General features: G+C 40.9%; 1 protein-coding gene and 1 non-coding gene across 13 annotated transcripts in view; one reads left to right on the top strand and one right to left on the bottom strand.

The window, feature by feature from the left end:
- The window catches only part of Dock3 (dedicator of cyto-kinesis 3), a 339,506-nt gene that overhangs the window by 65,284 nt on the left and 249,537 nt on the right, over window positions 1–24,685 (top strand). For all 12 annotated transcript variants that reach the window (XR_001778834.2, XM_030244177.1, XM_011242872.2 and 9 more), the window contains exon 3: window positions 7,592–7,632. Coding sequence is in view for 10 of the 12 variants with exons in the window: in XM_030244177.1 (XP_030100037.1) it covers window positions 7,592–7,632 (41 nt within the window). In the remaining 2 variants the exon portion in view is untranslated. The remainder of the gene's footprint in view (window positions 1–7,591; window positions 7,633–24,685) is intronic.
- On the bottom strand, window positions 1,941–2,070 carry Gm23595. The gene has a single exon (XR_003948494.1). It is a non-coding gene; the product is annotated as a small nucleolar RNA SNORA17 (small nucleolar RNA).

Raw genomic sequence — 24,685 nt, 5'->3', positions numbered from 1 at the left:
TTGGTTCTTTGTGAATTTCACATCATGCACCCCAAACCCACTCATCTCTACCTCTCCTCATACCTGCCTTTCACTCTTGTAACCTCCTGTTTAGCAGAGAAAACGAACAAACAAAACTTGGTTTGGAAGCTGTAGTGTGTCATAGTGTGTCATATAGTGTTACCTTTTGTCTACACTTCTTTGCTTGCAAATGTTCGTTGCAATGAATTGGTGGTCTGGCATAAGGAATGCCTCTGGCTTCTGCTACTCTATTGATAATGGAACCTCAGTGGGACTCCTCTTGTTTATCCATTGTTGCCCTGTGTCTTGGGAGATCCTGTAGCTTTAGATTTGTAGGACTGACCTCTTCATATACACTAGCAGTTCATAGATGGGGCAGATGTTGGGGTTGGTCAATTCAAAACCCTGGATCTGAGAGGTTTCTGAACTAGTTAGCCTGTAGTCTCTCCCTCTCTCATGCCCTTGGGGATGGCTCATCACAGTCCCTGCTACCAGGGCCAGCTCTACTCTGTTGCCCAGGTGAGGTGCAGGGCCTGTTCTCCCTAGTGTTGCCATTGTTGAGGGACGTGACCAGTTCTTCCACTCTCATGACCCCAGGGCCAGCTCTCCTGACTGCTATAGGTGGTGAGGGGTGAGGGAGAGGAGGAATGTGTCTCTCCTTTTTTCATACCACCCAGCTGGCTCTCCTGCAACCTCTACCCCTACGTCCACCTCTACTGTACTGCCCCGGCAAGCCTGCTCTCCTGACTGCTGCAGCAGGTGAGGTGCAGGACCATCTTTCCCACTCTAATGATCAAGGGAATCAGCATTCCTGTTTGCCGAAGGTGGCAAGGGGTGTGTGTGTGTGTGTGTGTGTGTGTGTGTGTGTGTGTGTGTGTATCATCTCTCCCTCTTTAACCCATGGCTGATAGGTAGGACAGTTCTCCCACACTCAAGCCCTTGAGGCAAAGCTCTCCCCACCCCCCATGCCACCAGGGTCAGCTCTGCTGTCAACCCAGGCGAGGTGTGCAGGGCCCACCATCCTGAGTGCTACAGCTGGTGAGTGGCAGAGACAGATCTCCTGCTCTCACAACTTCAGGGCCAGGCCTCCTGCTTGCCTCAGGTGTTGAGGGTGGAGGAAGGAGAAGGATATCTCTTGTCTATGCCACCACACAGTGAATGAGTGGGAGGGCCGGGTCCCCCGTGCTCATGTCTTTGAGGGCCTGGCTAGGCTTCCAATCAACTACCGCTCTGTGGAGTACTACAGTTGGCTAGGGGTAGAGTCAGCTCTCATGCCTCCAGGGCCAGCTCTCCCATGATGCCCAGCTGAGGGGTGGGCCAGTTCTATATAGCCCTTAAATAGCAACAAGCCCACCCCTAACTGGGGCAGCACAGGCCAAAACCTCACCATGATCCCAGGTGGCATCACTGGCTACTCTTCTTAGGCTGTTCCTCATTACTCTTAGTCTCTAGTTCTGCCTTTCTTTACTGTGCTTACATCCTTCTGTTTCAGTTTCTCTTCCATTCTCCACCACTTAATTGCTCCTTTAAGAGGTTTCTGGGGTCTCTGAGTGTCTGGGGTTATCTCAGGAGTGCTATGCCCCACTCATGCATTATGATGCTGGGCAGGGGTCATCTCAGGCATGGTTTGCTCCCCCAGGACTGCCGGTTGTCTCAGGCCAGCTCCCTGTTCAAGTCCAATAGCACTTGTCTGGTGGTCATCTTGGGCTTGCTCTTCACCTGGTCTGCTCAAGTGGTTCCATGGGAGAGTCATCTGTCTCAGGCTCACTCCTGCCCTGGACCCTCAGTCCCAGGAGGGGGTTCTTTTAGTCTCAGGCTTGCTCTTGGTCCTAGGAGTCTTCCAGGGCTTGGGCAGTGTGGGATTGGTGATTGCCTCAGGCTAGCTCCCTGTCTGAGTCCCCGTTGGACTGGTGATTATCTTAGGCTTGCTTTTTTCAGAGAGTGTGAGGCTACTAATCATTCAGATGTTCCTAGGTCAGAACACTGAGCTTAGAGTAACCTCTCTCCTCTCTGCCACCTACTGACTCACACGGAACACAGCAGCCACAGCTGCAAGCTTCTAGAGGCAGCTGAATGGATTTTTTTTTAATTGTTTTATTTATTTACATTCCAAATGTTGCCTCCTTTCCTGGTCCCCCCTCCAAGAGTTCTTCACTCGATCCCCCCCCCTTTAAATTTACTTTGTGTAGCTCTTTGCTAGGGTCTTTTCAGCATAAAATGTTTTATGTATTTCTTGTGTCAGTGAAGGAGTTGTAATTGTAAGACATTTTTGTAAACCTGGTTAAGAGGACACTCACTTTGCCTTTTCAGGAAAAATTCACCCCTCAATAATAAACAGTGTAGATTAAGAACATTTCTTTTTCCTTTTAGCCTAGTCTGAGCTTGGGATACCAAACAAAAGAGACATTTCAGTTTATTTTAGTCTCTCCTATCTCCTAATTTACTTTTTGTATCTTGGTTTTGGCTGAGTTTCTTTTTAAGTCTTGATCAAAAAGACAACAACAGATGGGTAGCTTTAGATAGTATTTTGTGTGAAGATTAGTTACAAGTAAAATTTAGTTGAAACATTAGAATTGTGAGAGATTTCAGTGGTGACAAGGGGTCTATGGGACTGCAGGTGGCTTAGTCAATAAAGCACTTGCCGTACAAGCACAAAGACCTGCGTTGGGATCTCCAGCCCCTATACATACAAACTTGAGGTCAGGATTACATGCCTCTAATCCTATCATTGGTGAGGCAGAGACAGGTAGAACAATGTAGCTCACTGACCAGCCTCTTTAGATGAGTTGATGAGCCCTAGGTTCAGTGAGAGACCCTGTCTCAAAAAATAAAATGGAGAGTGTTTGAGGAAGACATCCAGTGTCCACGTGCACATGCATGGCATATGTGCACACACAGACCATACGCACAAATAAGGGGTCATGGTTAAAGTCACTCATGAATAGTGTAGGCTTTAATCAATAATTGTGGACACGTTTTATAGGGAAGGAATCTTTCCTGTTTAATCTTGGGAGAGTCATTTGCTTTCCATGGAAGTAAATGGAAGCTCTTCATAGTCACCCCCTGTTTTCAGGTCTAGTGATTGTCATTTTGTTGTAAGGATAAACCTCTTTGACAGTGTATTTATCAACATCTTGTTGGTGAGGATAGAAGTATAGCTGCTAATTCATGTATAGATTTGAACCCATTTTTTTATTTTATGTCTTAACTTTTCCAAAAAGGGACTTTATATAGATCTTTGAAAGTGTGTGTTTTTGGTCTCTTAGAAATTACACTATTTATATTAAGCAATTCTGACTTAACCTATTTCACAAGCCTAGTCTTTCCTGGAGAAATTTATAGCAGTAAAAGGCAAACATAGAATCTTAGTGTTTCCTATTCCTGTCAACTGCCTCTTCTTCCATTTTTTTTTTAGTCACTGTGTATGAGAGACAGTGTAAAGACATTATACATATATTAGTTTAGACTGACCGACAGACTTGTCTTACGGATTTTATTATCTCATATCTTGCAGATTCATTCAGGTTTTTCAGCTACTATATATTTTCATGCCTAATGCAGTTTAGCCACTCTTTAGCTACTGGTCTCAGCTAGAAAAGAATAAAACCCAGTCTGAATTTTCATCAAGAAGAATAAGGAATTATGAAAAAGATAAAAGAACATTTAGTGACTCAATATGGGGAAAGAGAAGTAAAGTTATGACTTGTATATAGTTTTTCTAAAAGGAGGGGATAAAAACCTACACCACCACCATCACAACAACAACAACAACAACAACAACAACAACAACAAAACCAGTAATCAACAAACACTGATCATGATAATTCTGAACATTAGTGGCCTCAATTCCCCAGTAAAAAGACACAGACTAATAGAATGGATTCAAAACCTAGGAACTATCCTTCTTCTATATCCAAGAAACATACCTTAATAAATATAGATAGCACCTCAGGGTAATAGGATGGATAAAGATATTCCAAGCAAATAGACCCAAGGAGCTAGCTGGTGTAGCCATTTTAATATCTGACAAAATAGACTTCAGATCAAAACTACTCAAAAGAGATAGAGACTCATTAAAGGAAAAAAAACCTACCAAAAGGACATTGCAGTTCTTTTTTTTTTTTTTTCACATTGCAGTTCTTAACATCTATGCACCAAACACAAGGGCACCCATGTTTATAAAAGAAACAAAACACTACACAGTTAAATCACATATTGACCCCCACACAGTGATAGTAGGTTGTAACTTTAATTTTTTCAAAGGCTTCTTTTAATAATGGTTCTTTAATGCTTTAACTTCTCTTGTAGCCCACCACCCACCAGAGGTAGTGGGAAAAAAAGGATGGGTGGTGATGGTGGGGGAGTGAACCAGTTTAGAAAGGTTCTTTGGAGCAATTCCTATCTGTGTTGTCTGGAAATCAGCAGTTCAGTTCACAGGTTAGCAGTGGCAGCTTGATCCACTCACAAACACCTCATGGATACACTAGCAGTCCATTTAGGTAGAGTTGGTTTAACAAACACAATCAGCAGCAGTGCTAGCAGCTAGCTACCTAGCAGTGAGAGACACCCAGGCTCAGCCTCAGCACGAGTCAGCAGGAGGGACCAGGGCCAACAGGAACGCCAGGAGAAGTTCTCAGCTGTGCTTCTCTCAACTAAGTGAAGATCAGTGAAGACTTGAGACCAACAAGCATAGCACAGCTAGCTCTATAAGCAAGCCAAGCTCAGCCTCTGTCATTTCCTCAAGTCCTAATTATACCTTCCAAATATCACGCGTCCTCCATGTGTCTTGCCTCAGCATGTGCATCAGGCTTAGCTGACATCACTCTGCCAGTCAGCCCCAGTCCACAGAAGCGACAAGAAACTGTAGCATACCACCAGAAGTTTTTTGGTGTTGTTTCTTTCTATGGAGCTCAACTATGCAATGTAAGGCAGACTAATACGTGTGTGTCAGTAGACAAGAATCCTTCATCATGTGTACTTTAACGTTCTTGCTTTAGCATAACGTCCTTTCACCTGTGTCTACTTCAGGACAAAACTCCTTCACGTCTTTGCCCAGCAAAACATCATCCAACACAACCAAAGAACCCTTAAGTTTCTACTTCAGTGGGTGACTTCAAAACCCCATTCTTACCATAGAGACATGCTATTTAGACAAAACTTAGAGAAATGCTGGCACTAACTGATGTTTATAAACCAAATGAACCTAACAGATATTTATGGAAAATTTCACCCAAACACACAAGAATATGCCTTCTTTTCAGCAGCTCATGGAACTTTCTCCAAAATTGACCACATACTTGATCACCAGCAAGTCTCAATAGATAAAGAAAATTGAAGGGCTAGAGAGATGGCTCAGCGGTTAAGAGCACTGACTGCTCTTCTGAAGGTCCTGAGTTCAAATCCCAGCAACCAACCACATAGTGGCTCACAACCACCTGTAGTGAGATCTGGCACCCTCTTCTAGTGTGTCTGAAGACAGCTGCAGGGTACTTAGATATAATAATAAAGCTTTTAAAAATTAATTTAAAAAAACTAAGAAAATTGAAATAATACCCCATATCCTATCTGACCACCATGAGCTAAAGCTGGATATCAGCAGCAGCAGTCACACAGAAAGGTTACACATGGAAACTGAACAACTCATTACTGAATGACAAATGTGTCAGGACAGAATTTAAGAGAGAAATTACTTTCTAGAGTTGAATGAAAATTAATATACACTATTCCCAAACTTATGGGACACAATGAAAACTCATCTAAGAGGAAAGTTCATAGCAATAGGTGTCTATATAAAAAGTTGGAGGGATCTCATGCTAGTAACTTAACAGCACACTCAAAAGCTCTAGGACAAAAAGAAGGAGTCACACCCCAAAGAATAGATGGCAAGAAATAATCAGACTCAGGGCTAAAATCAATAAAATAGAAACACATACATGCATAGTACAACAATAATATGAAGAATCAATGAAACAAAAGAGTTCAGTAAGATTGTCAGATCCTTAGCCAAATTAGCTAAAAGGTGGAAAGAGAAGATGTGCCCTGTCATCATTGCCACAGCACATTTTGCAAGCAGGACAGATTGCAGGTCCAAGGTTTTGGGGTCTCTGCCTGAGTTGGGGCTTGGGACACAGTGACAAGAAGAGGGTTGGGTTGGGTTAGAGTGGGGGGGCATTGAGAAAGTGTCTATGATTGGGCTGCCTACCTGACTTATGGTGGCTGTTAGTGTAGCCTCTGGTGGAGAGTGGGAGGCTGTGTGTCTCTGCCCCATTTGGGGGCTGGACTCTGTCTTGTCTCTGTCTCTCATTCATTCATTCATATATATATATATATATATATATATATATATATATATATATATATATTTGCAAGTTGTTCTAACACCATTTGCTGAAAACATCTTTTTCCTATTGTGTTGCCACTGTTACTTTGTCAAGGGTCAGTTGAAGTGTGTGTGTGTATGTTTATGGATGCCATCTTTTGTTCTATAGACTGGTTGCCTGTTTTTTCCCCAATACCCAACAGCTTAGAATACTGTAGCTTTGATGCATTTTCATGGCTTCATTCATTCATTCTTTCTTTCTCAAGGGTTTTAGAGACCCTCATTCTGCTATGTGTTGTCTCTTAATATATTCATGGTAAATATAGTAAGGGTATCATTTAAAAATGATGAATGGTTGGGCGTGGTGTCACACGCCTTTAATCCCAGCACTTGGGAGGCAGAGGCAGGCAGATTTCTGAGTTCGAGGCCAGCCTGGTCTACAGAGTGAGTTCCAGGACAGCCAGGGCTACACAGAGAAACCCTGTCTCGAAAAACCAAAAGAAAAGAAAAAAAAAGATGAATGAAGAAATTGAGACTCAGTTTGTGAAATTAGTTATTGTAATTTATTGTCATCGCTGCTGTTACTAAAAGAAGCAGATTTTCTATTCTTTTGTAGTGTGTTGTTTTCATGTGAGAAAATTAGATTTTTTTCCTCCTTTCATAGCATTGTTATGAGATTTGAAGATTAGAATGTGGAAAATTCCCTAAATCCCAATATGTAACATTAGTAACAAAAGTTCTTAGTTAAAATTAGCTGTTACGTACACTCTCCATTTTTATTTTCCTTTTTGTAAGTGCTTTTCTTGGTTTATACTCTTACATGCTGTTTCCTCTCAAACTACTGCAAAACTCAGAAAGCAATAGATTAGAATTGAAAAGGTTGCCAATAAGATTTCCCTTGCCTGAAAATTATACTTCTCTGTGTAATTGAAACTTTTATTATTATTGCTGTATATGAATGCTCTTTAATAGTAGGGATACGAATGTTAGCAACTAAACGGAAACAATAACAACAAACGAACAAGGAAATAGTATAGTATGCTGCATTGGAGAGTGAGTCAGGAAACAGTCTTGGCTATATTTCCTATCTACCATATAAAAAAATGAATAAAAATAAAAAAACCTCTTCTTTAGGAGTAAGCTGTTAGCAAAGTTATGGATCCTAATGAAGCCAAAATATATTATGGAAAATTTCACAATCTCCTGCTTTTAAAAATTACAGTTATGTCTCTTACAGAATGACCATAATGTTATTTTAATATCATTTTTTAGGTTGGTACAGAGGAGTTTCAACAAAGAAGCCTAATGTAAAGGTAATGGAAACTTCATCATTGTGTTCCTTAATGGATAAGATTTGTATCATGTGTTATTAACAGTCAGTAGCAGCTGTTTCCAGTTTATCTTTAATCCTTTATAGTAGCTACAGTCACATTTATGGCAGACTTGTTTAAGTCTTATAATGCTCAGGCAATATTAAAAATGATTTTTCAGAGGCCACAGAAAATGCTAATGTGATTTTAGCTGTATGCTTGTCTTGAAGAAGCCTATGTATACCTTTAAGTAATTTTCTTCAAGACTTGACAAAAACTAAAATGACTTATTTATAGTTTTAGTGTTGTGGAACCACATGTCTAGTTAGATGAATTTATTGCTAAGATGCAAAGTGGGAAAAATAATGCTCAACTAGGCATTTCTTTATTGATAATTAATAATTTTGTTAAGATGTGAACTTAAATAAGACTGCATAGAATATTGATATTATATACTGGATTTTATGTTTTGAGTCCATTATAATAATAACTTATAAAATGTTATATATTTCTATTAGCAATTATAACTAGAATCATTTTTACTAAACCATTTTTAAAAGAATTATTTATTTATTTATTTATTTATTTATTTATTTTATTTTATGTGTATGAGTGCATAATAGCTGTCTTCAGACACACCTGAAAAGGGCATCAGATCTCATTATAGATGGTTGTGAGCCACCATGTAGTTGCTGGGAATTGAATTCAGGACCTCTGAAAGAGCAGTCAGTGCTCTTAACTGCTGAGCCATCTCTCCAGTCCCTTTACTAACCCATTTTATAACATTCTTTTAGCTTAGTTTTATTTTCTGGTGTTGGGGACTTAAATGGCAGGGTATTGTACATGCTGGACAAGTATGATACCCCTGAGCTATACCCCATCCCTACTTACTCCTTCATAATTCATATTGTTCATATTTCTTATCTTTTGGTAGCCTAATATTAAAAGTATTATTCTTTTTCTTATATTGAAAAATATAAGCATTATATAATTATTTCATTAAAAACTTAATAAAGTTTTAGGCATTAGTTTACCAGTGGAATCATTCATTTTTACTACTTTTTAAGGTAGTAAACAAAACAGTACCTTCAAATTTTAATTCAGCACTGCTAGGCCTTTTCATTGTTGGCATAACATTTTGGGCTGTGCATTGGATATGAGAAACTATGTGTGTGATACAATGTTTAGTATCACATATGGCCTCTATCCACTAGAAATTTTATCACCACCACCCCCATGTGTCTAGCCCTCTGCCATGTTGAAAGGTTGAAAAGGGATACAAGATATTAGCAATGTCTGTAATAGAGAACTACCTCTCAAAGGTAATTCATTCTCTCTCTCTCTCTCTCTCTCTCTCTCTCTTCCTTTCTTTCTCCTCCTGTTCTTCCTCCTGTTCCTCCTCCCCCTCTTCCTCCTCCTCTTCCTCCTCCTCTTCCTCCTCCTCTTCTTCTTCCTCCTCCTCTTCTTTTTTTGTTTTTCCAGACAGGGTTTCTCTGTGTAGCCCTGGCTGTCCTGGAACTCACTCTGTAGACCAGGCTGGCCTCAAACTCAGAAATCCACCTGCCTCTGCCTCCCAAGTGCTGGGATAAAAGGCATGCGCCACCACTGCCCGACTCTCTGTGTATTTCTAAACTTGCAATACTACAGGTTTTACTTTTCTCTCAAGAATGCTTATATGAGAATAGTTTCTACATTTATTTTGAGAATTTTGATTAAATTGTGCCAAAGTTAGAAATTGGATAAATGTGAATCTTAAATATCAGTGGAAAGCAATAATATGTGATATTACATGTTTTTATTTGTGCTTATTATTTGTGAACTTTGAAACCCCTTTTCCTGGCTTCCAGTACTAGTACTTAGTGATTACTTTGCAGCTGAATAATACCTTTAAAATGTTAAGTACACTTTCCCCAACTGTGTGCATTTGTATAGAATCCAGAGGATCACCAACCTTGGGTTTGTTTCTTAGCTACTGTCCACCCTTTATTTTGTTTGTTTTGTTTTGTTTTATTTTATTTTATTTATTTATTTATTTATTTATTTATTTATTTATTTATTCATTCATTCATTCATTCATTCTTTTGAGACACTGTCTCTCACTGGCCTGGAATTCTCCACATAGGTGAACTGGCTGGCAAGAGAACCCCAGGAATTTACTTGGCTCAGCCTCTTCAGCTCTGAGAGTACAAGTGTGCCACTGTACCCTAATGTTTTTATGTGTGTTTTAATTATCAAACATGTCCTTGTATTTGCAAGGCAAGCACAATATTCCTACTGTACTTTCTCCTAGCCCTAAATGTAATCATTTTGATTATTTGTTGATTGATAATAAAGTACACCGGTTGGCGCCAGCCCCGGGCCACCTTGGGCATGAACTCGGTGGAAGGTCCCACAGTCCCCAGAGGACTCTTCATGCAGCAGGCGCCCTAGCACACCTAGGATCTTAGGATAACTGGTGAGTGGAATGCAACATCTGTTCCAAAACAACCGGGAGGGGCCTGTGCCAGCAGGAACAGGGACACAAGAAACCTGCCTGAGCAGCAGCTGGGGTTCATTCGAGTGGGTGCCAGCCCCAGGCCACCTTGGGCACCAACTCTGTGGACCGTATCACGGTCCCCAGAGGACTCTCCATGCTGCAGGCGCCCTAGCACACCCAGGATCTTAGGATCACTGAGGAGAGTCTGGCCTCCAGAGAGGGCTCTGACCCTGGAATTCAGAGCGCCATCTTGTATACTGGATCTCTCAGAGACCAGTCCGCACAGGAGTGTGTGGGCCGCAGAAGCAACAGAGCTTCTTGGACAGGGTCCCTTCAGGCCTTCATCCTCAGCCAGGGGGCAGAGCTGAGACCCAGACCTCTATGTACCTTCCCTGCAAGAGGAGACTTGCCTGCAGAGAGTGCTCTGACCAATGGGACTCAGGAGAGAGTTGGACTCCCAGGAGTGCTGACAGAAGCTAACAGAATCACAGGAGGAACAAGCTCCAGCCACAGACAGCTAGAACATCTAACACCAGAGATTACCAGATGGTGAAAGGCAAACCTAAGAATCTTACTAACAAACCAAGACCACTCGGCATCATCAGAACCCAGTACTCCCACCACAGCAAGTCCTGGATACCCCAACACACCCGAAAAGCAAGATTTGGATTTAAAATCATATCTTATGATGCTGGTAGAGGATTTTAAGAAGGACATTAATAACTCAAAGAAATACAGGAGAACACTGCTAAACAGGTAGAAGTCCTTAAAGAGGAAGCACAAAAATTCCTTAAAGAATTACAGGAAAACACAATCAACCAGGTGATGGAATTAAACAAAATCATCCAGGATCTAAAAATGGAAGTAGAAACAATAAAGAAAACCCAAAGGGAGACAACTCTGGAGATAGAAACCCTAGGAAAGAAATCAGGAACCACAGATGCAAGCATCAGCAACAGATAATAAAGTACTTCAGAATATCATGGATATTAAATGAATAACCTGTCATAATACTGTGATTTGACTGGGTGAACTCACAATTATTTTGTTTCTGTTAGATAACCTGTAGCTATAGTTGTCTGGGGTCCCACTTGGCCATCTTGGCAGATGGCCACCTCCTTCACTACTTCTTCAAAAAGATATTGAAACCATAACATTGTGCATTAGTTTGAAACTTTAATCACAAAACATTTAATTCAATGATTACTTTCTTCATTTTGATATAAAAATACTACTAGTAGAATCAAGAAAGGTGTAATAGATCAGTTATTAATTAATATTTTATCTTAGGTTTTCGCAATTTGGCCACTATATTTTAAAAGTAATGTACACATAGAAACTTCTCAAATTAGATGTTCTCATTTGGACCGTTATGGTAATTGGGTTTCTCTACATTGCCTGTGGGTAGTAGCCCTTCTTCTAGCTTCTTAACTGATTTCTCCAGAAAGGTGACTAATTTTTATTTTAGAATTACAAAAAAAATGCTCATAACCTTACACCTGTTTCTAAATTCTTTTCATTATGATATAGTTACTTGGATTTTGTCAGAGATTCATTTTGTGTTTAGTGTTTGAAATAGTTTGACAGCTAATTAAACAGGAATGTCACACTAAGCAGTGTTGGAAGCTTTTGTGTCCAATTAGATTTAATTATTTTTTGTGCAAATGTAGTACTTCTGTACAAATTGTATATTTTGGTAATATCAACTTTCTAGAATTTTAGGTGGCTATAGGGTTTACTAACAACAGATATTCACATCTTAAGTTTGATTTGGTATTCCTTTTCCAAACACATCAAAAATAGTTCAGATTTGTTTGTCAATAAAGTTCTTACACAGTCTGAATAAAACATTGACGTTTCCGTATAATATGTTCAGTGGTTAAGACAACATTATACTTACTTAGAAGGGAGAACAATATAATCAAGGGAAGTAGAGGGTAGGAAGGACTTGGGAGGAAGAGAGGAGGGTGAGGGGAAAAAGAGGGACAGAATTGGGTATGGGCGGAGATGGAGGAAATGTACAGAGGGTCAGGAAATTGAACAGAGTTGTGTGGTAATGGGGGATGGGGTACTGGAAGTCCCAGAATATCAGGAAAGCAAGAGCCTCCCAGGACTCCACGAGATTGACATTAGCTGAAGTACCCCACAAAGGAGAGGGAGAACCTGTCCAGACCATATCCAGAGGTTAGGCATGCCCCCCCCTCCTGGTTAAGGGATGGGGCTACCCACCCATCTCCAAAATTTTAACCCAGAATTGCTCCTGTCTAAAGGAAATATGGGAACAAAGACTGAAACAGAGATTGAAGGAAAGGCTATCTAGAGACTGTCCCAACTGGGGATCCATCCCACAAGCAGACACCAAACCCAGACACTATTGCTGATGCCAAGAAGTGCTTGCTCACAGGAGCCTGATAACAGCTGTCTCCTGAGAGGCTCTGCCAGATCCTGACCAATACAGATGTAGATGCTGGCAGCCAACCATTGGACTGAGCACAGGGACCCCAATGGAAGAGTTAGGGAAAGTACTGCAGGAACTGAAGGGGCCTTATCTGGCATCAGTGAGAGGAGAGGCCCTTGGTCTTGTGAAGGCTTGATGCCCCAGTGTAGAGGAATGCTACTGTGGTTAGGTGGGAGTGGGTGGGGGAGCACCCGCATAGAAGGAGGGTAAGGGGGGATGGGATGGGGAGATTGCAGAGGGGAAACCAGGAAAGGAGATAACATTTGAAATGTAAATAAATAAAATATCCAATTAAAAAAACCCCAACATTATAAACATTCAAGAAGTAATTTCTTGTCATCTGATATAATGATCTATGCTTTCATCATTTTTTGGGCTAAGGCTATTTGATAAATATAGATTTGAGTTTATTTCATTTTTAAAGGGAATGATCTGAAAATTTCTCTGAATTATGTAAAGATTTCTTCATTTTTCTCAATACTTCTAACTTTTTTGTGGTACTTAGCATTGAATTCAGGGCCCAAGGCAGGCTAGGCCAAGACCTTTTTTTTTTTTTTCTGAGACAGGGTTTCTTCTCTGTGCAGTTATGGCTATCCTAGAACTCACTCTGTAGACCAGGCTGGCCTCAAACTCAGAAATCCACCTGGCTCTGTCTCCCAAGTGCTGGGATTAAAAGCAAGCGCCACTACTGTCAGGCCCAAGACTCTTAACTTCAGATGAATACAAATATAATTAAAATATTAATAAGCTAATATCTTTCCTTTAATGGGTAATATGTGTGTGTGTGTGTGTGTGTGTGTGTGTGTGTGTGTGTGTGTGTGTGTGTAGGACAGAAAACTACCTTGGATTCAATTTACTGGAAAATTTAATAGAAAATTTCAAATGTTCCTGAAGTACCTATGTCATATATGACTTCCAGCACTAATGTGTTAACTACAAAATCCTCTTTGTTTAAGACATAGCTTATGCATCTTTCATTTCGTTGTCTTCAGTCTGCTACTTAAAGTTGATATGAATAATAACTCCCTTTTTAATGTAAAAAGGACACGTGCACACCTGGATCAGCTATACCTGACCACATGCTCACTGGGAATGAATGATTTTAGAGTTAAATTGTATCAGTAATTGCTTTAAAATTAAAAAAAAATATTTATTTTTGCATGTATTGTTGCATGCCTGGGACCTGAGAAGGTTAGAAGAGGGCATTAGATCCCTTGGGACTAGAGTTACAGACAGTTGTTAGCTGCCATGTGGGTGCTGGGACATGACCCTGGTCTTTTGGAAGAACAGCTGGTGCTCTTACCTACAGAGCTGTCTCTCCAGCCCTAATACTTACTTTTCATAAATAAATAAATAAATAGTAAAATAAATAAATTAAAAATTTCGGAGCAGAATTGTACATTGAGTATAATTATAATCTAAAATTAATCTCTTCCCAGTTTAAATGTATACTTATATTACTTATTTTGACTATTCTATGTTAGCACTATCTAAAGATAAAATAGCTAAAGTGTCTTTTTTAGTGAGTCTTATTTTCATTTGAACTTTAAAAAGTTAATTAATAAATTGCTTTTTTCTTTTTCTTTTTTTGTTTTTTTTTGAGACAGGGTCTCATGTTGGTCTGGCTTTTCTGGAACTTGCTCTGTAGACCAGGCTGGCCTCAAAATCAGAGAGTGCCTAATCCTGCCTCCTGAGTGCTAAGACTAAAGACATGTGCCACCACACTACTACACCTAGCAAAAAAAAAATTAAATGTTTTTAATTAAAACATAATTATACCATTTTCCCCCCTCTTCCTTCTATGTCCCTCCTTCTTCCTCAAATTCATGGCCTCTTTTCCTTTAATTATTATTGTAATACATAAATATATCCATTTATATGAATACTTGATTTTTGAGTAAATACTTTTTATATTCATTCCCATCCATATTTTTTTCACTTTGAATTTTCTGGTGTTTGCCAAAGTATATATTTTGGACAAAAAAACCTTTTCATACTTATACATTTGAATGATCTAATGTTGAATAAAGTTTGAGTGAAAGCTAAAGGCATTGAACATTTAATTGGTTTTTCTTCAAGTATACATTTGCTTAGATACAGTAAAAGACTGATAGAAGTGCCACTCTGCTGGCTATTTCTTTAGTCACAGAGAAATCGTAAGTAGTGTTTGGGGAGATGGTTCATTGGTAAAGTGCTTATTGTGCAAGCCTGATGACCTGAATTCAGATCCCTGAACCCACATAAAATGCCGGCCACAGTAGTAGTGCACATGTTTGTAATCCTAGTATATTCCTGTTGGGAGAGGGGAGGTGGAAGGAGAATAGTTCTAGATCAGCATATACAATGGTGAACAAGAAAGTACCTGTCTCAAACAGTGGAAGGTAAAGACCAGATGTGATACCTGAGGTGTCATCTGATGTCTACATGTGCTCTGTGGCAATGCATATCTACACACACACACACACACACACACACACACACACACACACACACACCCCTGGGGGCGGGGGGAAGAGAGCGAGCGAGCGAGCGAGCGAGCGCGTGCTGCGCCGGCCAGTTGGAAATGTATTATTCTTCTAGGTTTTGATTGCAAATGACTGTTGACTGGTAGCTATTATAAGCCTCATCTTTAAAAAAGTATTTATTATTTACTTATGAGTGTGTGTGCGTGTTACACATAGTGGTACACACGCAGAGGTTAGAGGACAACTTGTAGAAGTTAGTACTCTGCATGTGGTCCTGGAGAGAACACAGGTTGTCAGACTTGGTGTCAAGTGCCTTTACCCACTAAGCCATCTCTTCAGTCTTCAGCTTTTAGCAGTGGGTAGTGAGTGGCAGCAATTACAGTTCCCAAAGCCGTGGGTGATAGATCCAGGGTTCCTAGTGTCACATGTATCTCTTGGGCATTGATGTTAAAATTCTAGAGTTTGGCAGTTCTCTGGAACTACTCTAATAATCACTGCCCTTAATCTGTTGGCTTTGGCTCCGCATAGCCATATCTATACTTCTACTATTCTTTGTCCTCTCAGATCCTGGTTCCCACCATTTCTGCCACTGACCTTTCTCTGGAACTCTGCGGCTCTTCAGCCGCTTTCTTTCCAGTATTCTATCTTTTGTATCCAGTATTTGTTACCACTGTTATGGCTGGTTCTGTTGTTGCCCCTGCCATTACTACCACCCCGTTTTTCTTTTTTCCTTTTACCAGCTCAGCCTTTTCTATTTCATAGTAAAGATCAAATTCCCATTAGGAAGAAGCCTTTTATTAGACACAATTTTGCAACACCACAGGGGCCAGTGCAAGAGGGTGTTTTCCAGGTAGTCTGTTTATATAGTCAGTAGACGGTAGCCATTCATGCAGATGAAAGATTGTTTACACTAATCAGAAGCCTTATCTAGGCCACCAAGAGAAGTGCTTACTCTCTGGTATGGTATGATGAAGATGGCTGCACAAATCTTTTGGAGTGCTGCTTTTTAAGCAAGGAATCTGGAGTAGTTACTCTTCAGCCATGCTGTGGTTGTAACGGTCCTCTGCATCTGTTGGAGTGTCTTCAGAGTGATTATGTCTAAAACATCTAGGCTTCTAAGAGGACAATGTGGCCAATTGACAGTAAAGGATTTCTTGGCTGACGGTTGCTCTCTTAAGACTCCTATGTATAAAGGAGGGACTTGTTAATCAAGGTTATCAAAATATTAAAGAAAAATTTATAGTTTTTAAAGAATAGTCCCAAAGTATTAAAGAATAAGAGAACAAAATAAAAAAAGCTATTATTACAGTTTTTGGTTTCTATAGTGCATATGCTCAAGAGGGAAAAACAAATGGCTCTGTAAGAGTTGAGATTTACTTCCATTATGTGATTTTAAGTGTACATTACTTAACAGATATCTAGAACTACATGAGTTAGGAAAGGGGCCTTTTGTATAGTAGAAAAATTTACAACAACAACTTGTTAATAACAAGTAATGCAAGTCAACTAGAGTACACTGTTAGATAGTGATTGTTGGTATGATAGGAAAAGTAAGGCCGGCTTGTATTTAGAGTATTCTATGCCAAAGGGTACGGATAGTGATGCAGACTTTTGGCTTTCTTGCTGGTCAGCTGGGTTCCACATGTGCTGTTGTCACACAGTGTTGTAACATTCTGCTACTACAGTGAAACGCAGAAGATAGTAAAGAGGTTTATTTTGGCACATAGTTTTAGAGCTTCAGGCAGCCTGTTTCATTGAGCCTTTGGCTTGGTTATGTCAAATGGCATAGGCCAGGGAGCATGTGGTTGAGCACTCTATACAGTGTGAGTCAGATAGCAAAGCAGGGAAGCCTGGATAGGTCGGAAGACCAGAATTTCCCATGGATGCTTGCCCTTAATGACCTCTTCAGGGACTTTACTTTCTAAAGAACTCATTGCTTCCCAAAGTGCTACCCTGAGGACCTTCAGCACATGAACTTTAGGAGATACAAACCGTAGTACACAGTGTAAGACTTGTAAGATACATATTGATGAATTTATAGAGGTTTTCTTAGGTGTACTCTACAGCACTGCAGTGACTAACTGGTGGGGAGTGATGAATCAAGATTGTGTGGTGTTGTTTAGCATTGTTAACTACTGTTAAATACTAGGATGGAAAGCACATTGTTTCATTTTTGAGACAGGGTCTTGCTATTTATTTTGTTCAAGCTGACCTCAAATTCAGTAAGCAACCCAGGCTGAACTCAAAAGTTTAGAAGTTCTGCACAATTACAGTTAAACATTATTGGAATTGTTGAGATTTCTTTAAACCTTTATTGTAAATACCCTTTGAGTGCTTTCTGTGAATTATTTTGTTGAGGTCCTTTTTTTTTTTCTGAGCAGAAATTATATGTAGATAAGGAGTTTTGCTGGCCTCTGACAGCCTTTATATCCCTTGGCATTTGACATCAGTGAGTGGCAGCAGCAGACAAGGAGCCACCAGCAGGTGTTTGCCTCTGCCTTTCATAGCTCTTGTTTAAGGTACTAGGTACTATGACCATTAACTATATGCTGGTAAGTATTAGAGCTCCTGTTCAGGTGTAGCTTACAAGGGTTACATCTCTTACAGAGACCTGGGAAGTTAGAACTCCTTATATAGCAATAATCCCTTGCTCATGTTACAGTTAATAAACCTAGGCATTGAGACTCAAATTTTGTTGTATATCTCTTGGTTCCTCCTCTTATGTGGCTATTGAAGCAGCTAGCAGTTCCACTGCCGTTTTCTCACCATCTCTGCTAATGTTGTTTCCTTTGTGACTCATCTCAGCTCTCTCTATTAAAATTAGGCAAGAAAAGCTCTTGATCCCTAATGTGTGTGTGCCACCACTCTTCCCTCAGAAGACATGGGTTATTAAATGAAAATATCTATGCCAGGTGTGTGCTATTGCCTCACAAGTTATTAGTTAGGGAGGCTCCAAAGTTTGATTTGCATTTCCCCATGGGGAAATCTATTAAACAAGCTTTAAAATAGTAACAACAGCCAAATCACATCTGAGATGCTAAGATCCCAGAATTGGTCTTGAGGCTGTGTGCCACAGTAGTTGGATTATTAATGCCAGAGTAACACTCTCACTGGGGGGGGGGGTGACAAGTGGTTGTCACTCAGTCCACAAGGTGGGGTGTCTCAGTAGTTCCAATCTGGCACTAGGACCCCAGTAAATTCTTAGAAAGCTGCTGATCTCTGTTACTCGATGAATGCTTGGAAATACTGGTTCTACTACCATGGAAGGAAGCAGCAGTAACCGCATCAGCAGCAACACCAGGGCAGATCAGATCAACCCCTTTGCAAGAATGAAAGGGGAGAGAATAAATTTCCTCTAGAATACACTTTTATCTGGGCTCCTACCAGAAGGTGCTACCCACAATTGGGGTGAGTCTTCCTACAATGATCAGGGTAGTTCTTCAGGTTAGACTCCCTACACAGCTGATCCTAATATGTGGCAAATTAACAATAAAACTAGGCACAATAATATCTACAGGTATTAAACATTTTTCATATTTTTATTGACCATTAGTTTTCCTTTTTTTAAGAAAAGGGATTTTTATTTTATGCATATGTATGAATGCTTGCATGTATTTATGTGTACCATTTATATGACTGGTGCCCATGCAGACCAGAATAAAGTATCAGATCTCCTTGATCTTGAGTTACAAACAGTTACGAGCTGTCATATGACTGTTAGGAACTGAATCTAGGTTCTCTAAAAGAGCAGCCAGTGCTATTGACTGTTGAGCCATCTCCAGGTCCTTGAGTTTCTTCTTTTGAGAGGTGTTTACTCAATTCATTTATCTATTTATTGATTAAATTGATTACCTTGTAGGGGTTTTTTTTGTTGTTGTTGTTGTTCTTGATGTATTCTAGGTATTAATCTCATGAGATGAATATCTGGCAAAGATATCTCTCCATTCTGTCTCCTTTGCTGTTTTTACTTTATTTTATTAGGTTTTTGTTTTTCCTTCCTTCCTTCTTTCCTTCCTTCCTTCCTTCCTTCCTTGTTCATTCATATTTTTTTTAAAGGTCAGGCTCTTTCTATATAGTCCTCGCTGTTCTGGAACTTCATATATAGACCCATTCATTCATTCATTCATTCATTCATTCATTCATTCATTCATTCATTTTTTAAAAAGGTCAGGCTTTTTCTATACAGTTCTGGCTGTTCTGGAACTTCATATATAGACCAAACTGGCCTCAAACTCACCAAGGTCCATTTGCCTCTGCCTCCAGTGTGCTGGAATTAAGGGTGTGCACTACCACACTTGGCTATTTTTTTTAGGTTAATATACAAAGTAATGGGACTTCACCATAAGATTGTCATATATACTTTTTTGAATATTTTATTCATTCTTGCAAATTTCTTACCCGTGTAATGTATCTGATAATAACATTGCCCTTTCCCCTCTCTTGACTTTCCATCTTTTTTATTTTCTGTTCTTTCTTTTTCTCTTCCTCCTCCTCTTCTTGTGTTAAATAACCCATTGAGTTTAGTTATTGCGACTTTCATGAACATAGGTGTGAAGCTACTCACCAGAACATGAGCAGCCTATTATTAACTGCCACATCCCCTTCCCCACCCTCAAAATAAGACTCTCCCTCCTTGTAGTCATAGCCAATAGCTCTTTGGCTAAGAGTGGAGCCCCAGGAGTCTTTCCTCTTAGGCTTGAATATTGATTGACTTGATTTTGTACAGATCTTGTGCAGGAAACTACAGCTGCTGTGGTTCGTGAGTATAAGGCCCTTGTTGTCGCGTCTGCTCTTGACCAGCAAGAACGACACGACACAGTCAGATTCTTCTCAACAGCCTTTATTGCAGGAACTCCTCACTCCTCAATGCTTCTACCCAGGGAGCCCTGCTTATATGCAGCCCAGCACAGAAGAAGGCTCCGTGGCCTCCTGGGATTGGTCAGTCTGCCAGCACCCAATTTGCATGCACCTGCTCAGGAGGGGTTGGTGCCAAATTCGAATTGACGCCTGCACAGTGGTGTTGTTTATGACAATGGCAACTGGAAACCGGCACCATCTTTGAGTTGGCTTCCCACACCTCCCCCTTTTTTGTTTAATGATGCTGGACTAGGTCTGGGCAAATCTGTCCATCGTCCATGGCTCCTGTTTTAGGTCGATCCTCCAGTGTCACAGCCTTACCCGTCATAGGGTTGCCCTATCGCCTCCAGGCCCCGTGTCTTAGGTTGGTCTGTGCACAAGGAAAGTTGCCCGTCTCTGGATACGGTGGATCTGTGTGACTACAATTGCCAAATGACCTAGGGCGAACTCTTAGTTTTTCAAAGAGGCCAGCCAAATATTGGGAGATGCGCCATCTTCAATTGCCAACAGAGCAATTGTACACCACTGCTTTATGTTGAGCATGCTCTCTTTTTAGTCGACACAATAGCCAGATGCAGAAGACACAACCCAGGAGGACCACTGCCCCCCAGGCCAACATTCCCGCCCATTCCTTAAAAAATGAGAAGGCGATGGTGATCCAGGAGGTGAAGTCCCCCAAGGTGACTGGGTCCAGTCGAGTGCCTTTGAGTTTGGCAATCTGGAGGAGCAGCTTTCTGGACAACTGCTCCGCTTAGCCGACCAATTTCCTTTACGGTACTCAGATAAGAGGTGACTCTGTTCAAGAGACTGAGAGAAATTAGCATATGACAAAGACCTTTAATCTAAATACTGACCAGATGATAGGCACGCCTGAGCTATATTGTTCCAGTCCCCCGGGGTGAGGCAATATCTAGTAAGCGCCTCGACCTGTGCAACTACAAAGGCTGCACTCACCCTGTAGGTACAAATTGACTCAGCCAGTTGCTTAATAGTTTTAAAATCCACTGGCTCATGATACCGCTGCCCTTGTCCATCAACAAAAACCGGAAAGGTTAATCCTATTTCTTTCCACACCTCTGGGCAGAAGGAGGTACCTTGGTCTAACAGCCCTAGTGGACTCCTTTTCTCCTGTGTAATCAGGGTTATAAGGTGGAGCTGTTGGCACTTTCAGTTTTGTTCTTTTATTAGCCGATGCTCCCCTTTTCATTGGCTTGGTTCTATATGGCCAATCCGGGTCATATCTTTCCCTCTCATACTGAGCTGCCTCTTCCTCTAGGTCAGCTTCATCATCTTTGCTAAGCTCTGAGTCACTGGAAGCGGAGCTTGATAAACTTAAATCCTTTAAAGAGGGATATATCTTCACTATTTCTTTTTCTTTATCACTGATTCCTTTTATTTTTCCTCCCTTTTCCTTTTTCTTTCTTGCCCTTTTTCTTTCTCTTGCTCATATGCTCTTTGTCCTCTTCTGACATGCTTTCTTGTTGTTCCGTAAAAATTTTCTGACCTGTCTTAACTGCTTCTGTCAAACAAAAGCAGAGGCCACAAATTACAGAAAATGAAACAACAAGGATAAGAGCTACCCACACTGGGTCTATGGGCGAGAAAAACATATCCCCCTTAAACCTGGGGATCAATTTGGGAGACTTACCGGGTACCGCCGTTCCCTGGCTGAAGAGTTCTGAATCCACGAGGTCGTTGTCCTCGGTTCCCCGTATGGGCCACCATAAGTTGCGTCTGCTCTCGACCAGCAAGAACGACATGACACAGTCGGATTCTTCTCAACAGCCTTTATTGCAGGAACGCCTTGATGCTTCTACAGGGAACCCAGGGAGCCCTGTTTATATGCACCCCAGCACAGGAAAAGGCTCCGTGGCCCCCTGGGATTGGTCAGTCTGCCAGCACCCAATTTGCATGCACCTGCTCAGGAGGGGTTGGTGCCAAATTCGAATTGACGCCTGTGCAGTGGTGTTGTTTATGACAACGACAACTGGAAACCGGCACCATCTTGGAGTTGGCTTCCCACACCTTGTTGTGTTGCGAAGACAGCATTTCATAGCATACCTCCTCATCCTCTAGCTCATACATTTTATGTGCCCCATCTTCTGTGATCTCCCCTGAATGATGTGTGTATATGTGTTTCCCTCCCATCCTGGTTTGTATTTGTTTATTTATCTGGCTGGCTTGACATAAGTTAGAGTTATCAAAGAAATGGAAAGCACAATTGAGAAAATGCTCCCATAAGGTTGGTTTGTAGGCAAGCCTGGGGGCATTTTCTTGATTAGTGTTTGTTGAGGGAGGTTCTGACTCTTTGTGAGAAGTGCCACTTCTGGGCAGGTGGTCCTGGGATGTATAAGAAAGTAGGATGAGTAAGCCAGTGGGCAGTGTTCTTTCCTAGCCCCTCTTTCAGTTTCTGCTTCCAAGTTTCTGTCCTGCTTGAGTTCCCTGCCCTGCTTTCCCTCAGTGAAGACTGTAGTGTGCAAGGTGAAATAAGCATGTTGCTCCTAAGTGGCTGTTTTCATCACGTTGTATCACAGCAATAGTAGTGTCAGAGAATGAGAGAGTGCCTGCTCTTATTTAGAGCTGAGCAGTCATGGCCACTTAACAGTTTAACCAGTTATCTGTCTCTGTATTAACTGTTGCTCACAGCAAAAAGAAATTTCTCTGGCCAAGGTGGATAGCAGCACTAGTGTATAAATATAATTTAAGAAGCAGTTTGACAACATGTCAGTTTCCTCTCCAGAGGCAATGGGACTTGGGGGAATAGAGCTAATAAATGAGGCAGAGAAAAGGTCCATGTAATAGCCAACTTTATTCAGAGAATCAGACAATTTATACTCTGAGTCATGTGAGTGAGACATACAATCGCTGGTGGGCAAACCGCATGTAGTGGGCAAGCTGCTTGCAACAAAAATATATTTTTCTAGAGAGACACATAAACAGATAATAATAGCCAGTTGTAATGGATAATCTGAAGTAAGCACACTCTTTTCCTCCATATTTGGGAGGGGCACAAAAGCATAATCTAAGAACAATCCTATGTTTTTGAAGAAACTTGAGGTCACAAGACTCTTGGTTTCCTGGAGTTTTTTCACAAGTACTCTGAAAAATCTCTTATGAGTCCATTCTTGGATTGTGTTTTGACAATGTCAGTTTAGCAAAACAACAGTTTGGCCAAGCCCTATGATCTCCCAAGGTTTATTTTTTTTTCCATTTTTTATTAGGTATTTAGCTCATTTACATTTCCAATGCTAAACCAAAAGTCCCCCATAGCCACCCACCCCCACTCCCCTACCCACCCACTCCCCTTTTTTGGCCCTGGCGTTCCCCTGTACTGGGGCATATAAAGTTTGCGTGTCCAATGGGCCTCTCTTTCCAGTGATGGCCGCCTAGGTCATCTTTTGATACATATGCAGCTAGAGTCAAGAGCTCCGGGGTACTGGTTAGTTCATAATGTTGTTCCACCTATAGGGTTGCAGATCCCTTTAGCTTCTTGGGTACTTTCTCTAGCTCCTTCATTGGGGGCCATGTGATCCATCCAATAGCTGACTGTGAGCATCCACTTCTATGTTTGCTAGGCCCAGGCATACTCTGACAAGAGACAGCTATATCAGGGTCCTTTCAGCATAATCTTGCTAGTGTATGCAATGGTGTCAGCGTTTGGAAGCTGATTATGGGATGGATCCCCGGATATGGCAGTCTCTACATGGTCCATCTTTTTATCTCAGCTCCAAACTTTGTCTCTGTACCTCCTTCCAAGGGTGTTTTGTTCCCACTTCTAAGGAGGGGCATAGTGTCCACACTTCAGTCTTCATTTTTCTTGAGTTTCATGTGTTTAGGAAATTGTATCTTATATCTTGGATATCCTAGGTTTTGGGCTAATATCCACTTATCAGTGAGTACATATTGTGTGAGTTCCTTTGTGAATGTGTTACCTCACTCAGGATGATGCCCTCCAGGTCCATCCATTTGGCTAGGAATTTCATAAATTCATTCTTTTTAATAGCTGAGTAGTACTCCATTGTGTAGATGTACCACATTTTCTGTATCCATTCCTCTGTTGAGGGGCATCTGGGTTCCTTCCAGCTTCTGGCTATTATAAATAAGGCTGCTATGAACATAGTGGAGCATGTGTTCTTCTTACCAGTTGGGGCATCTTCTGGATATATGCCCAGGAGAGGTATTGCTGGATCCTCCGGTAGTACTATATCCAGTTTTCTGAGGAACCGCCAGACTGATTTCCAGAGTGGTTGTTGGTTATTTGAGAAAATCAACAAGATAGATAAACCCTTAGCTAGACTCACTAAAGGGCAAAGGGACAAAATCCTAATCAACAAAATCAGAAATGAAAAGGGAGACATAACAACAGATCCTGAAGAAATCCAAAACACCATCAGATCCTTCTACAAAAGGCTATACTCAACAAAACTGGAAAACCTGGACGAAATGGACAAATTTCTGGAAAGATACCAGGTACCAAAGTTGAATCAGGATCAAGTTGACCATCTAAACAGTCCCATATCACCTAAAGAAATAGAAGCAGTTATTAATAGTCTCCCAGCCAAAAAAAGCCCAGGACCAGACGGGTTTAGTGCAGAGTTTTATCAGACCTTCAAAGAAGATCTAATTCCAGTTCTGCACAAACTATTTCACAAGATAGAAGTAGAAGGTACTCTACCCAACTCATTTTATGAAGCCACTATTACTCTGATACCTAAACGACAGAAAGATCCAACAAAGATAGAGAACTTCAGACCAATTTCTCTTATGAATATCGATGCAAAAATCCTTAATAAAATTCTC

The sequence above is a fragment of the Mus musculus genome, chromosome 9 (genome assembly GCF_000001635.26).
Source record: "Mus musculus strain C57BL/6J chromosome 9, GRCm38.p6 C57BL/6J".
Taxonomy (NCBI): Eukaryota; Metazoa; Chordata; class Mammalia; order Rodentia; family Muridae; genus Mus; species Mus musculus.
The sequence above is the reverse complement of the archived record's forward strand: the minus strand, read 5'-3'. Positions and strand labels throughout refer to the sequence as shown.